The following is a 15817-nucleotide window of genomic DNA, read 5'->3' on the forward strand; positions in this document are numbered from 1 at the left end:
AGGAGTAATTAAGCGAATTAATGTTGTCATGGCATGTTCTAGACTTTCATGGAAATTTAAGCATATCCTTAATGGGTTATGGATTGCAGCCTTGAAGGTAGCAGCATATATATTTTTTCCTCCTAAATATTGCATTAAAAAGAATAATACATCAACTTCAATAATCTGGCCATCTCTTACAGACTGATCATCTTAAATTAAAGAGAGGGGCAGAGATGCTTTTTGATGACACATTATTCAGACATTGTCAGAACAATGCACTGGAGAGGGGGAAATGGTGTTATATTTAAAAGGTGGGTAGATTTCATTATAAAGTTTTAATTGTTCTAGTTGATTGTGGCCTGTTTCAAAGCGCAAGTGTTTGGAGAAAGGAAATGAATACACACTGCTCAGGCCTGACCAAACAGTCAAAAATATGCTTTTGTCTAAGTAAAAAAATGTTCATATAATAATAATCCTAAGGATATACTCTAGATGTTTAAGAGTGTCTGCTAAGGACAGCATTCACCAAGGAGCCTCCAGTGATTTCAGATGAGGCTTCCAACCACATTGCTTGGTGGATCGAATCCTAGGGGCTCCAGAGAGATTGACTGCAGGAAAGTTCAGAGTTCAGCCATAGCAGTTCTAAAAACAGCTTTGTAGGGTGGTACTTCAACACTGCACTTTCTGTACCAGAAGTAAACTGATACCATTTCAATGAAATAGCAATCCTGCACAAAAGGAGGTCAGACATTGTACATTGCTACAAGCTGGCATCAGAACTGAGGAAGGTTTTCAAAGACTAAGACCTTCTCTGGCAGTGATCATTGGTTTCTTTCTTTAAAAAAATTTTTTTTTTAAAAGGGAAGCATTGGGCAGTGGATGGGAGAACAACAATTTCATGTCCACTAACAAACACTGTACAACACACAGAACAGTGCAAAACATTGTAAATAATAGGAATCGGATTTCATGTTTAAAAAACAAAACAAACACATAATAGCAGCACACCTGTGATAACTTACCCAAAAGAAGAAGAAAAAGTTAAATAGAACACAATGCAAAAGTCCTTTACTCTTGCATTGTGCAATGAATAGCTTAGATCGGAGGTTTTGTTTTATGCTGGATGTATCTTTTTTCTTTTCTTTTTTGAGGAATTAAAAAAAATGGAACTATAAATAACTTTCTGGCAATATATACAGACTTAAATAATTTAAATATCTTACATCAACTCTTGCATAAAACTTTAAAAGAAAAGTGCACCATAGATTTCCCTGCCCACCCCATTCCCTGCCGCTCGCGAAATTGGGCCTCTTCTCTTCTCCCCCCCCCCCCCACTTCCCTGAGGTAGCTCTGAAGGGACGACTCTCAAATCCTCGGAAGAAAATGTGTCACTGTCATGGTGGGTGAGACCTTGTTGCCTTTCTTTGTTCTCCCATTTTTGCTCAGGGCGATGTACATCCCCTGGTAGACCTGGGACTCGTAAGCGTTGTAGTTGTTTGGCAGCAGGATCTCCTTGAATTTACACTCGTCGTTGAAATGGCTCTGAAATGAGAAGGGGGAGGGGGAGAGGAGAAAGGAGGAGGGTGTGATCAGAAGTGAGGAGCAGGAAGTGCTTTTGCAAGCAGGTTCAAGAAAGATGCCCCTTAGTGGACAACAATATCTTCCCAGCTCTCTTTCCAGGTTTAGCGTACAATGGAGGCTTGGAAAGGAAAGGAAAGGAACCTCTCGTGCAAGCACTGAGACGTTACTGACTCTTGGAGGGATGCCAGCTTTCGCTGATGTTTTCTTGGCAGGCCTTATAGCAGGGTGGTTTGCCGTTGCCTTCCCCGGCCGTTATTCCCTTTCCCTCAGCTAGCTGGGTACTCATTTTACCGACCTTGGGAGGATGGAAGGCTGAGTCGACCCGAGCTGACTGCCTGAAACCAGCTTCCGCTGGGATCGAACTCAGGCCTGGCAGCCAAATTCAGCCCTCCAGAAATCCCCACAATGCCACATCTCCTTTTCCCTGGCCCTGCCCTCTTTTCCCCAACCACTGATCATTGAGTGGTGTCCTGGCTTCCGTGTGGCCCCCTTTCCCATTCTAAACATCTGAAATCCCTTTCCTAAGGCTTCGTTCCTGGAAGTAAGAGCTTTAAGATAACACATATGCTGGTATTTTTGTTTTGGCCCTGCCTCTTTTGCTTTTGACCCCACCCACCACTGGAATGTGGCCTCCAACATAGAATTTGGCCCTTGGGCTGAAAGAGATTCTACACCTCTGCGCTACAGGCTTTGAGGCAGGCTCGGAGCACTTCCACATGGAGGGTTGTTGGGTTTTTTACATGTCATGGCCACATTCATCAATGCTCAGCCTGCTTCATTGACCGCATCCATTGAAGCCACTCATGCTCAGTTTGCCTTGATCCCGTGTATCCACATGGCAGAGGAGAGGAGATGCAGACTGAGTGGGGAGGCTTAAATCCACACGCAGAAATGTGCAGTACTGCAGGAATGGATCCAGGATATTGCAGCCTCTGGGGCTGAGGTCCATCGGTGGATTCCCATAAGAGGCAGGGTGGTAGCTCTATGGTAGAGTGCACGAAAAAGGTCCCAGGTCCAATCCCCTGGAGAGTGACTGCCAGTCAGTGTTAAGACAATATGGACCTAAAGAGACCAATGGTCCGACTCAGCATAAAGCAGTACGGAGGGAGCAGAGCATCTGAATGGAAAGAGTTCTCCAGAATCCAGGGTGGCCCAACCATCTCCTTCTCTCCAAGCATGCAGCTTATCCTCCATTCTCTTGTTTCCTTTTCCATGGCAGCCTTCCCTGTCCCATTCACTGCTAGTGTATTAGACTACAACTCCCACCATTCACTGCCAGTGCAGCTTGAGATATCCACAAGTTAAGATTGAATGGATCAATCTGTTTCCAGTCTGAGTCAATTTCATATCTGTTCATCCATCCATCCATTCTATCCCCTTTCTCAATTAACGTGCATTTTCTTAAAAAAGAAATCTGTATGAAGTTTTGCATATAAATACATATTTAAATACATATTTAATGTACATTCTCACATAATATGCATTTATAAACATGTTTCATTGCAACATATGCATGTATGAGCATATTTCACCCTAAAATATGGATTTCTAAAAAATTTCCTTCCTTTCTTTTAATCTGAAAACTGCATCACAAATTTCAGAAAGGCGTGAAACCCAAAGGATCATTATATTCCAATACATGCATGAATCTGAGAGGAATGGAGCAGGTGAGTTCACCATTGAATTCACAGCAGGTGAATTCCTCATGCATCGCTACTTCAGGTGCCTATATTCCTACCTGTGTTCCCGGTATAGGACTTACAAGATGATGTATTCATACTTGACCCTCTAAGCATAAGTTCAGCATTGTGTCTACTTACAGCTCAGGATTTTGGTGATCTCTTTGGACTGGTAATTCACAGCTGCTTCTAACCCAGCCTTCCAATGCCCACCATGCTGACTGGGTATGATGGGAGCTGCAGTCCAACATGTTTGGGTGAGCCCAAATTGGGGAAGGCTGTACTAGTACCTTTAACCATGTCCCTATCCAGCAGCACATGCTACACTACAAAATTCTCTGCTATCTTCTTTCTAACTTGTAGGTCCATCAGACAAGCATTTTATTGAACACTCGTTACTGGGCATTCACAGATTTTCGCACATCCCTCTCACGATGTCATCTGCCTCCTGTACGCCTCCTGCTCCTTCTAGCCTTCACACCAACCCCCCCCCCCCAAAAAAACCACCCATAGTAAGTTTGAGTTATTTTTAAAGATGGAACTTGCGGCTATCTCCTGCTGTGTGCAGGAGAAACAGCACGATCAAAATGGCCCACTGAATGGGCCACGTTCAGATAGTTTACTTCCTCTTTCAAAAGAGGAAGTAATGAGGGACAAACGCAGATGGAGAAGTGACAGTAAGCAAACACAATTTTCCCCTGTGTGATGACGCTCCATATCTCCCAAGTATCAGCTGATGGGGGCCTAAACACAAAGGCTTGAACAGGCAGGCGCTGAACCTCATCTCGGCAATCTGCATATTATATCCTACGTAGCAGGATTAATATTTTTTTAAACACCAATTCTTACACTAAACTCAAGGAATTCACTGTTTTAAGAGCCTGGACGCATGTACTCATCCGCAGGGGGAAATCTCCTCTTACACTTACAGCAGTAAAGCCCCTAGGATATTTCCAAGCATGGAAAATCCTCAGGCAGCTGCCTTAGAAATGAAGGGGGAGGGAGAGCTCTTTACATTATGACAAGGATGATATGAAAAAGACAGAAGACAGATCGTTGACTCCAAGGGAGATTTGAAGGTTCACCCCTATGATCAGAATATGCACATCCCTGCCATATTTTAGCATTTGTCTGAAGGTCTCATAAGTAGCAATGGAAAGCTAGCGCCCAAAGCGGAGGGGGAGGATTAGACTCTCTATAGGGGAATATATGAATGTTTGGATCCTTTCAAAGAAGGTTGGGGAACCTTCCCACCCCACCCCACCCCACTCTGAGTAACACATATCCTCTAGGAAATCTGTTGGGTATTGAATGCCAGTTGTGAACAGGGCTGGAGTCAAATGTAGGCAGGGCCAGAGCCCCTTTTCTCTCTCTTTCTCCCCCATCGCTTTCTTTCCATGCTCTTTGCTCTCGCTCGCTTGCTCTCCCCTCCCGCATTTCTCTCTCCCCCACCACCACTTTCTTCCCTTCCTAGCTGCCTCCTGTCCTCAATCCTGCTCCCTTTTGCAGAGCAATTAAGTTTTCAAATAAGCTTACACCACTGGCAATACTACTACTACTACTACTACTACTACTACTAATAATAATAATAATAATAATAATAATAATAATAGGAGATGTGTATTCCAGCACTGGAGAGGGGAAGTTTTCAGCCTTAAAAGGCTAACCTGAAATTAACGAAAGCAAAGGGTGTGTAAAGTAGTGAAGCATTGCTGTGGGAGAAGTGGGAAAGTTTTGCTTGCTTTTCCTGTTATTTTCCTAAATCTAACTGCTGTCTGGCATGCCGGAGTGGTACAGAAGGAATATTCAAAGGCATTTTAATTCTTTTTTTAAAAAATAAAAGCGTACTGCTGCTCACCATCATCCATATCACAGGTAATCATAGGTGTGCACAGCACATTTCATTAGGGTGTGCACCCAAGGATTTCTTTTTTAAGACGAACATTTATTGAATACTCAGTCATGAAGGATATTATTTTTATTCATAGATGCCCTACTCTGCATTTGGCTTGTGGGAGGGCCATTGCAGGTGAGGAGGGGGGGGGAATGAGGAGACATTCCTCAAGCCCCAGCATTTGTGGGGCTTTGTGGTGACAATGGCCTTTTCATTCCTGCTGCCAGGAGCAATGATGCTCTCTCGGAGGCAGCGGTTCTTTGGCATGGCGGCAGAGCAGCTGGAGGGCCATTTCCACTGTGTCTAGATCCCCCTCTGGATCCCTACTCAGTTTGACACCTTTTGCTCAAGACATAAGGGGGTGACTGGGCACACCCACCACACCCCTTGTGCATGCCTATGCAGGAAATATGTCCCCTGTACTACCATATAGCATTCTTAAGGGTAGAGAGACACAATATTTGGGATGGGGTTGGGAAGAGAATAGTGTTTCCCCAGGTAGAAAATATAGTACACTCAGTGCAGGGGACATCAGGGTTGAGCACCACAAATACTTCAGAACTCTTTGCTTACTGTTTTAAAATCCAATTGTCTGAAACAAATGGCAATCCTCCAAACAGAAAAAAAGTTCAAGGTCAGGATGGTACATTAATTACAGGATTCCACCCACTTATCCCATAGACAGAAATTACTGAATGAGTAGTTAGCAGAGCTTCTGATAGGTACAGTATTCTGGGCTTGGTACACTGTTCTATTTGGCCCCACCTGCTGGGGTGTCTGGTCTCTAGCCACTGACAAGCCACCCCTCTGGGCCTTTACAAAAGGTTCACAAGTCCATCTCTGTCTGCAATCTGATAGCTTTCCTGTTAAGTAGGCAAGTCACCAACTAGTTGTTGATCTTCACCATCTTTCAGTTACACTGTAGTTCTATCTAAGCACTCTGCATCTGAGTAGGCTAAATCCATGAGAAGCGTGCTAGCCTCGCCACCCTCTGTCATTGTTTTCGTCACCCCGAAATTGTGGAGAGTGACTTTTTGAAGAGGAGAGCTCATCTAACCATAGAAGAAAACACTGGGAAATTCTTGGAACCCTGGAATTTCAGCATTCGGAATTGTATGGAGAGCTTCCACAGAGATAGGAGACTCTCCATGAGTAAAGCGTAAAACACATGGATGGGGGGGGGGGGCTAGCATGCTTCCGCTCCTCACAGGTTTAGTCTATCAGATGTAGAACTGAACAGAAATATTGAAACTGGAGGCCTTCATCACTACTCTGGCTTGTGGGAAACATTGCAAGAAAAGGAGCCGCAGCACAGCCTTGCACCATGGAAAATTTTGACCTCAACCTTCTATGCATTTATTTCACATTGTTCATTCCTTTACAGTGCAAACGCAGAGCTATGTGTGCCAACCCTCCATTCTACCTAAATGCAAGTATGCCAACTCTAGTGTCTGGGGTCATCCATGAGGGGCTTCCTGCCCCTCCTAGTTTTAATTTACTTCCTAAGATTATTTTAAACTGGGAAGATGGCACTCCCAAGCAAGGCACTGCCTTCCAGCATCATCTTTATTTAGCTTCAAAAGAATGGTTTTGTGTTTTGTTGTTCAGGGCCCACCTCTGTCTTGTACTTAGGTTCTTAGGGAAATTACTTTTAGTCTCATCAGTTTGCCTCTAGGAGTATTTTGTCACGGGTCATGTCCATCATGGCAGCCATTTATGAATAGAAAAGGCCCCCCATGGCAGCCATTTTGTGAGAGCACCCACAATGCTCTCAAACTTTCAAATGTGCCCACCAGCCCAAAAAGCTTGGGGACCCTTCTAGTGGACCACACGTTTAGGCTCTAATCCACAAAAAGTTCTTTCTTCAGTGAAATGGAAAGGATATATATGATGCATTGCAAAGTCTCCCGCAAGCCAAAGCAGTGAGCCACAAGATGAGACAACAGTGGCCAATGGCTTAGATGGAGGATTAGAAAACCCATGGAGGGTGGGGATCCCTCAACAGCTATCAGCTACAAGGGGCTAGCTGGAATTTCCAGGAGCAGGATGCTACTGAATATCATCTGCTGGGCAGCATCAATGGGATGGAACTATTGCCTTCATGGCCTGCTTGTAGGCGTCTCAGTGTCATCTACTTGACCATTGTGAGAAACAGGAAATTGCACAAGATAGACCTTCAGCTTGCTATAGCAGAGCTGTTCTTATATTCTCTTTTGGAGACAGAGCAAGATATGTGGCTTTGGATCAATCTCTCGCACACATTCATAAATGCAAAAAGTGCAAAAGGAAAAAGGTAACTGAGGCAAATCACTATAGTTACAGGAAATAAAGAAGTGTCAGACCCAACTGTAATCTAAAAAATGAGGAGAAATCCAAGATCAAAGAAACCATCTTTGACAGTTAAAACCTTGGGCCTCTGCAGGCAGGACTCTGGGGGTGGGGGGCACCCAGGGCCCCATTCAGCAGCCTGAGCAGGACACCTCTCTAATGCAGCAGGGCTGACTTACCACATGTAAGTGCAACAATGATACACATTACAGTCCAAAGAGAGTATGAGGCGGGGGAATGAGACCATTAAGGCCAGAGTCTAAAATTACCTGACTACACTACTGCCCTTTACCCCCTTAGATTGATCTTCCCTTATTTTGGGGCAAGTCAGTGTAAAAGCAAGCTATTTCCAGAAACATTGGGCTGAAAGTCCTGCCCACCCCACTTTATATAAACAGGGTGGCCACAACAGAAGGACAGCTGGAAATGACCATAAACAAGGCCTGCATTATTTTTAGTAACCAAGTGGGCTTCAAGAAATGAAATGCCTTTGATGATTTGTTCTCAATATTCAGTACGTAAAAAGAAAAAAAGCCCCCAAATTATTCCCCCTCCCCATAAAGAACTCATTCCTTTTACAAGAGATCACATGAATGTATGCACATCTGAACCAAAGAATGCTTGGATATTAGTTCTAAAGTAGTGATTTGCTTTGTCGCTAAATAAAGCAATACCCAATAACAGGCCTGGCCCAAAACATTTTGCTACCCAAGGCAAAGAATAAAATCCCTCCCCCATCCCCATTTCATACACTGAAGCCACTAGACTAGCAAGTGAATTCTACTTCAATTCTGGCTGCCACTCCTTCAGTGGAGGGCAACAGAAGGGTAACTTAGTTAGGGGGTGCAGGGCAGGCTGTGTAATATACATGCAGCTCCAAAACCTTGCCACCCCACCCAATGCACCCTTTCCAGAATCTGCTGGCCTAGGCAGCCGCCTCATTCTACCTAATGGTAGGGCCAGCTCTGGCCAGTCAGCATGTGGCATAATTGATTGCCATCTTCTAGTATGGCATGCTCCCCAAACTGTGGATAAGCAAAGCACATTTCCTTTCTCAATTAAAATTAGAAACATACTTTCATCTCGCCCTAGTCAGGTGTTCAAATTACTCACACACTGAAGGAGAGTGGGGCAGGGCAGGCTAGCTCCACCCCCTCTTTTGCGTTCTCGGTGCAGTCCATGAGTTGGATGTGAACATTCCCAGGCGATTCAAAACCCTGGGAAATTAAGGTTCTAAATCGTACAGGGAGCTGACACAGAGCTCTGTATTGGAGAAAGATCTGAGTAATTACTCTGTTTTATATCTTTAGAATATGAGGGGAAACAGCCGTTATTGTTTCTTTGTCCCTGTAGCTGTCAGTGCAACTGGAAATCTCTTGCACTTAGCAGAGATTAATCTCAGGGCTTAACTGCATGTTAGAAACACAGGAAGCTGCCTTATAATGGCCCCGTTTAGAAGACACCTTAATCCATGGCTTTAACCATGGTGGTTAAGCCAGAAAACTGGTCTGTGTTCAGAAGACACTTTAAACCATGGTTTTGAACATGGTGAATAAAGGGAAAAGCCTTATTCACCATGGTTAAAGCCATGGTTTAAGGTGTCTTCTGAACACAGCCTGGCTTTCTGGCTTAACCACCATGGTTAAAGCCATGGATTAAGGTGTCTCCTGAATGGGCCCACTGGTTCAGACCATGAGTTCATCTAGCCCAATATTGTCAACACTCACTGGAAGTGCCTTTCCAAGGTTTCAGGCAGGGGTTTTTTCTAGCCCTACCTGGAGATGCAGCAATTGAACCTAGGACCTTCTGCCTGCAAAGCAGCTGCTCCACCACTGAGCTACAGCCCACCTCCCCACGTTAATTGCATGGCCTTCAGCCAAATTTTAAGTCTAGGCATGGAAGGGGGGCAATATTTCCATCAGACGACAAAAGCAGGGAGGGGAGGTTTAACCCTTGCCTCCCTAGCCACATTTCTGAAGAAAATCACCCCACCCTGTGCGCTAATTGATTCCAAAGTGGGGAGGGATTGGCAGGTTCATGACTGGGGAGGGAAGAGCTAAACATCCTCTTCTTGCATGCTAAGTAACATCTACTAAGGTCCAAATCAAATCTGCCTAATGCCTCCTGCACTCTACCTTAACTGCAGCCATTCAGGCTCCAAGTTTCTAAGAAAGGCATTCTCCTACTGTGACCTTTAGGATGTGTCAGTGTAAGAGCTACCTGCCTTCAGAGAAAGTCCATTTCCTATGTTTCTATATGAGCCACTGTCCTGGGCAGGCCTTCTCTGAGGGCATGATAATTGATCCAGCAGAGGCTTGAATGAAAGGAAGGGGAGGCCAGAGCAGCGAATTGTGTTGAGACACAGGCCATAGCTAGACCTAAGGTTTATCCCTGGATCATCCAGGGGTCAAACCTGTTCATCTAGGTGACACACAGGGGATCCAGTGCTCAGGCAGGGGAGAACCCTGGATGATCCCAGGATAAACCTTAGGTCTAGCTGTGGCCATAGTGGCCACAGCCTCCTCTCTTATGGGTACTTTGAGCTCACAGGAGACTGAAGTCCTATGCATCATGCTTACTCCAAATGGAAGTCCCACTGCATTCCAGTAAAGGTTACTTCCACATAAGCGCGCATAGGATTGCAGCCTTTTTTTAAAAATTGATGATGATGATGATGATTTTGCAATACATGAATGCAACACGTAATTGCAACACATGAATGTGTCCTGGAAATCAATTTGGGAATGTACCTTGCAAAATCATGTGCTTGAAGCTCTTGGTCCTGTCGGTTGACTTTTCAGACCATTAGCCTGCCATGCTTGGAGATATATTTGCCCATTAAGAGCATCTTCCTGACTATCACGCAGAGTGATTTCCTGCTGTGAGTGTGGAAGTGTTCCAGTGGCATTGGTTCCTTCCTTTCCCCCACCTGTTTCTAATGCTACAGCCCTCATCCAGGAGAACCAGACAGGTGCCATCTGGCCTTGCTCAATAAGGAAGCCAAATCAGATTATTAAAACATGTATTTATTCAAATACTTCTGTACACTTTCCCCTGCAGCTCCAAGGCATGTTCATCACACACACACACCCAAAAATATACATTGGTTCCTGTGTTATTTTTCTGAGAAGTTTGTAGACATGGGATTGACATTCAGGAGTGTTTCAATTTTATATAACACACACGCACACACACACTCTAAAGGGGAGATTAAAGACACTAGCTGAACACCTTCATAATTGCTACTTACAGATCCATAGAGTTTGCCTTTACTGTTCATGGCTACAAAGAGTCCACTTTTAACACCAAAGATGCTCACCACTCCTCTTTCCACGGGAGAGATCTCAAGCAAACCTATAAGAGAAGAAGAATACATTGAGAGCCAACTAAAACATATATGTGCGTAATAATATTCATTCTCTTAACCACATGACAAAGGATGCTTATATAAACTCCAGTATTGTTCTATAGAAGTCAGTAGGACTATACCAACATAGTATCTATTCTGGCATGATAGAATAGCTAGGATATAATTCTGAACTCATTTTCTGATGTAATCAATAGGGCTGCTCAGAAGTAAGTGTTTGAAAAACTTCAACTCCTAGGCCCAACTTGCATTTTACTCTGGTGAGCACATTACACTGATAACAATCCACAAGGTACTTGGCTTCAGAACATGTCCATGGTCTTCTTTAGATTACTCTAGCATGAATGGGTTGTAAATCAAAGCCTTGGTTTTTGGGGGGATTACTACTAGAAAGTAAGCATAGGGTTGGTATACATGTTACTACCACTGTGTGGGACTCAGTTACCATACAGTGAGTAGAGCTTTAAGCCTTCTTGCTGCCCCCCTCCACACGCACACACAACACATATACACTACATGGACTATTGGATTTCTCCATTCTAGCTCCAGAATCTGAAAAGGTAGTATTTATGTTGACATAGCCAAGGATGGTTAGCCTGGAAGGGACTTCTCAGTGGTGGCCACACACTTCTGGAACCAGCTCCCATTGGGGGTACACCACACTCCTTCTTTGCTAGTCTTAAGGAAAGCTTTAAAGACTCACCTGTTTCACTATCCTTCTCATAATGTCTGAGCTGCTAGTTTTATGAGTACATTCTGCTTTTATTGATTAGAGATTAGTAATCTCTATCTTTATGGATTTTACTGAATATGTCCTTATTGATTTTTATTATATTCACTTTATATGTTTTTAAAATCTTGTATGCTGCCTTGACAGAGTTCCAACCAAAGGTATAATAATAATAATAATAATAATAATAATAATAATAATAATAAATAAACAAACAACCCACCCTATCTATATGGTCAAGCTGCTCTTCATGAATGATAACAGCTGCAAATGGAGTGATTTAAAGCAGCTCAGTGTGGTGGCTGTTAGGCATTGCCCAGCCCAGACTCGGTTTACTGTATAACAATCTACTTCAGCCTTCCTCAACCTGGTGTACTCCAGATGCATTGGGAGCAACTCCCATAATCCATGGCAAGCACGGTCATTATGAGAGTTGTCATCTAGAACATCAGGAGGGCACCAGGTGCAATCCTATGCATGTTTATACAGAAGAAAGTCCTACAATTCCCCAGCCAGCCATGCTGGCTGGGGAATGCTGGGAGTTGTAAGACTTTTTTTCTTTCCTTTTGTGTGTGTGTGTGTGTGTATAAGATTGTGCCCTTTGTCTGCTCAACCCACAGTTGTATATTAGAATTCTATTATATTTTGCCCCAATCAAACTGATAACAGATACTCCACGCCCCTTAAAACTTTAGAGCCCTGTCATTCATTAAGTAGCACCTACAAATATCGTTTAAACGGTTACAGTTTTTTGTCTTGTGTGTTTTTTTAAAACGGGTTAACAGCGATCTCCCACATTGTCCAGGTTAAAATAAGTAACATTATGTTTCGGGACACGTGACACATTTGTCATGGTGCTGTCTTTAACCCCTCTTCCTCAGTCCTATTGTTTCAGTTGGACAGTAGTTAGAATTAGAGCCATGGGGCCATGAGGTTAAGTCACTAACAGATGCCTTTTTCTCCCCCCACCCACCCCCATGGACTGTCCTAACTACTTGGCAGAGTTGCTGTGGCATCTGGAGTCCCATATTAACTATTTGTAAACCTGTTGCAAAAGCAAAGAAGGGAATCTAAATTGCTGCTCTCAAGGGATCTAGATGCTGGGGTGAAAAACACCTGATTCCTTTTGAGTAACAAAAGAAGTGTTGCTTTATGCTCATGGGCACCCATTGCTCAGGACTCATGATCAGAACTGGCTCAGGACACCTTTTTCTTTCATATCTTGAATTCACAGCTGAGGATGAGCAAGACAGTTTATTTTTCTCTGACTGAACTCCACAAGTAACTTCTAATGCAACCAAACTGCCCAATAGACAGGACTTTGGAATTCCACTTTTTCAGAGGTGGATTGCTGTCTTCACATAGCAAAGGTAGCCACTGCCAATCATAGGCAGAGTATTCGACTACCAATGGGGGGAAACAAAACTAATGGTCTCAAAGGTGACATATTGCATTAGCCATTTAAATATTTTTCCTTTGCAATCAAGAGGACTAGTAACTTTTTAAAATACATTTTATTCATTTGATTTGATCATGACTCTTGTGTCATATATAAATGAGTTGGGTCTACATTTTGGCAGAATCGAGTACAAGAAACAGAATTCCTTAATACGTGCTATTAAAAGACACCTCATACATTACAGTTCAGACAAACAAACAAAACCCAACGTACACAAAACACCCGAGGGAAGCCGCATTCTGTAGAGGAAAATATCGTGAAATGGGCATGCAAATCATCAGGTCTGATGATCTTACCTGCATGTTTTTAACTGCATGTGCTGACAACAAGCAAGGGAATAAAATCACCACACCGGACAACCTCTACGTAAATTTCACGACACCCCTCAGCCCCACTACAGAATTGTGCGCTAGGAAGCCTTAAGAGCTGTGACACGGCCTTTAGTTCCGCTGCCTTGGCAGAGGCTGCGCTCAAGTTGGCTACTTTTGGATCGCCACCTGCTCTTCAGGAGGCCGGATCCATTCTGAGCGACTGCACATCTAATGCAATCAAGGCCAGCGCGTACTTTGAACCTGCCCTCTTGGCACTGAACGCCCGTTTGGGGTGTGTTCTGGGGCCGTTCGGCACCTTTCCTTGGAAGTTGGCGATCGGGCTTACTTCTAGGGACGAGTGTTCAAGACCGGGTGGTCAGTTACTGAGGGGGGCATAGAAAAGATACTCCACGCCCACTGGAAAGGAACCCTAAAAGTGTTCCGCCGCCACCCCGGTTTCCTGAAGGAAGAACGGAAGGAAAGGCTGGTTCGTGGGGCTTTCTGTTTCAGCCCCGCGGCGACCCGAAGGCTGCAAGATCTCACGCCACGCGAGGGAGGGAACAGCCGCCCTCGCCGGCGGCTCAGCTGACGCGCTAGTTGAAACTGACAAGGTGCGCGACGGTGGCCGAGGCGCCGCGACTTACTGTAGCGATTCTCGTTGTGGATCCCGTGGATTTTGCCGTCTGGCAAGACCTGGATGTGAAAGCCGATGCCCACGTTGCAGTAGAGGCGCCGCAGCCTCTTGATGCCCAGCAGGTAGTCCCCGTCCCGGCTGTGTTCCTTCCTTTCCCCGGGCAGCCGGGCCAGGGAGCGCGAGAAGAGGCTCTCCCAGCGCCACTCCAGGCTGTCGTTGGGGTGGTGGAGGTGGTGGAGGTGGTGGTGGTGCTGCTGCTGGGCGAAGGCGGGCATGCAGCGCCCCGCCAGCCAGGGCGAAAGCAGTCCCAGCAGCAAGACTGGCAAGCAGGCCGAAGACGGGCCGGTCATTCTGAGCAACATGGGCAGCACACGTGGTTTTCCCAGGGAGGCGATCGCTCTAAAAATATACCCTCTCCGCCGAGCTCCCACTTCGGACTTGGATCACAGGAGGAAAGCGGGGAGAGGAGGGGAGAGAAGGAGGAGAAGGAGAAGGAGAAGATACTGTGTGGGGTGCGCGGGGAGTGTATGGGGAAATCCCAACCAGCTCAGTCCCCCAAGACACTGGAGACCCTCCGTTCAGGTTGCATGGGAGAGAAATCCTGAGAGCAACCGGAGGGGGCGGCGGGGGAGAGAAGGGCTGGAAAGAGTGGGGGGGGGAGCGACTCAGCTGAAGCTTCTTCTGAACTTGATCTCAATTCCAGAGGGCTTTTCTCAAGTGGGGACCTTCTTCTCGAGCTGCTCAGCCATAGCCCTTCACCCCCTAAACCAACGACATTTATATATCCATGTGCCTTGGTACCTATTACATCACCACCTGCTGCTGCTGCTGCTGCTGCTGCTGCTGCTGAAGGCGAGTTGAGTTGAACTCGAAGTGATCACCCCCGAGATGATGATGATGATGATGATGATGATGATGATGATCCACCACTTCCAATTGGGTCTTAGCAGAGCGAGCAGGAGATAGAAAGGGGGCAGCAATTATTTAGATATTTGTCTATTTTTAATTTAAAGAAAATAATTTTCCATTATAAACACACACAAGCCAACAACAACAACAACAACAACAACTCCTCGCCTTTGCAACTTGCACCTTCGCTCTTTCCCTTCTGTTTTCCAAGCGTCTTCAAATGCTACTAATTCAAGACACGCAAATCAAAGAATGCCCAACACGGCTTTCTTTTCTCTCACCCCTCCCCTCCTCCTCCTCCTTCTCCTCCCAACAATGTCTTACTTTGTGGAAATCTGTGGAATTTAAGCTTTTAATGTTTCCAAGGAACATGCTTGCAAAAAGAAAAAATAACCCAAAAATGCAGTCCCTTCATGACAGGCCAAAATAGTTGTTGCATGGGAGGTTGAAGACATTACCAAAAAAGAAAAGAAAATACTTTCAGTTTCCCACCACCACCACCAAAAAACCCACCACTCAAACAAGTTGTTAAAGTAAAAGAGCTTCAATGCTTGGGAGGGGGGAATCTAAACAGGACCTTTAAAAGGGATGAGTTAGGGTGGGAGAGAGGCGTTATGTTAAAATGGAACTGTAGGACTGTAATCCTATACATAAGTACCTGGGAATAAGTCCCAAGGAACTCAGTGGGGCTTACTTCCGAGTAGACATGTATAGGATTGCGGTACAAGAAAGAAAGAAAAAATGCACTCGAGAGTCGCTGAGAGGGTGAGGAGGCAAATTCTCCAGCGATCACACAGATACATTGGAATGGTATCTTAAAGATACTTTTGGTATCTGATCGTTTTATGTTACACAGACGCTTCTTCAAGTGTCAGGCTGACAGCCCAATGGAGAAGCTGTTCTCTGGTTACATATACACTCCTTGGAGTCATTTTTCTGCCTA

General features: G+C 44.9%; 2 protein-coding genes across 2 annotated transcripts in view; both read right to left on the reverse strand.

The window, feature by feature from the left end:
- Window positions 1-15817, reverse strand: part of LTO1 (LTO1 maturation factor of ABCE1) — a 148420-nt gene that overhangs the window by 62556 nt on the left and 70047 nt on the right. The window lies entirely within an intron of this gene.
- FGF4 (fibroblast growth factor 4) lies at window positions 1348-14327 on the reverse strand. Its single transcript, XM_063118805.1, has 3 exons — window positions 13976-14327; window positions 10715-10818; window positions 1348-1524 (listed from the first exon to the last, which is right to left on the reverse strand). Exons 1-3 carry the CDS (start codon window positions 14325-14327, stop codon window positions 1348-1350), a joined length of 633 nt encoding a protein of 210 aa, XP_062974875.1.

The sequence above is a fragment of the Elgaria multicarinata genome, chromosome 2, assembly GCF_023053635.1.
Source record: "Elgaria multicarinata webbii isolate HBS135686 ecotype San Diego chromosome 2, rElgMul1.1.pri, whole genome shotgun sequence".
Classification (NCBI taxonomy): domain Eukaryota; kingdom Metazoa; phylum Chordata; class Lepidosauria; order Squamata; family Anguidae; genus Elgaria; species Elgaria multicarinata.

What these genes read in the sequence shown, in the direction of transcription:
- FGF4 (XM_063118805.1), bottom strand. Translation starts at nt 14,327, where the DNA reads ATGTTGCTCAGAATGACCGGCCCGTCTTCGGCCTGCTTGCCAGTCTTG. An exon ending in CCACAACGAGAATCGCTACA is followed by an intron (nt 10,819 to 13,975) that starts GTAAGTCGCGGC and finishes CTTCTCTTATAG; the next exon opens with GTTTGCTTGAGATCTCTCCC. An exon ending in AAGGCAAACTCTATGGATCT is followed by an intron (nt 1,525 to 10,714) that starts GTAAGTAGCAAT and finishes TTCTCATTTCAG; the next exon opens with AGCCATTTCAACGACGAGTG.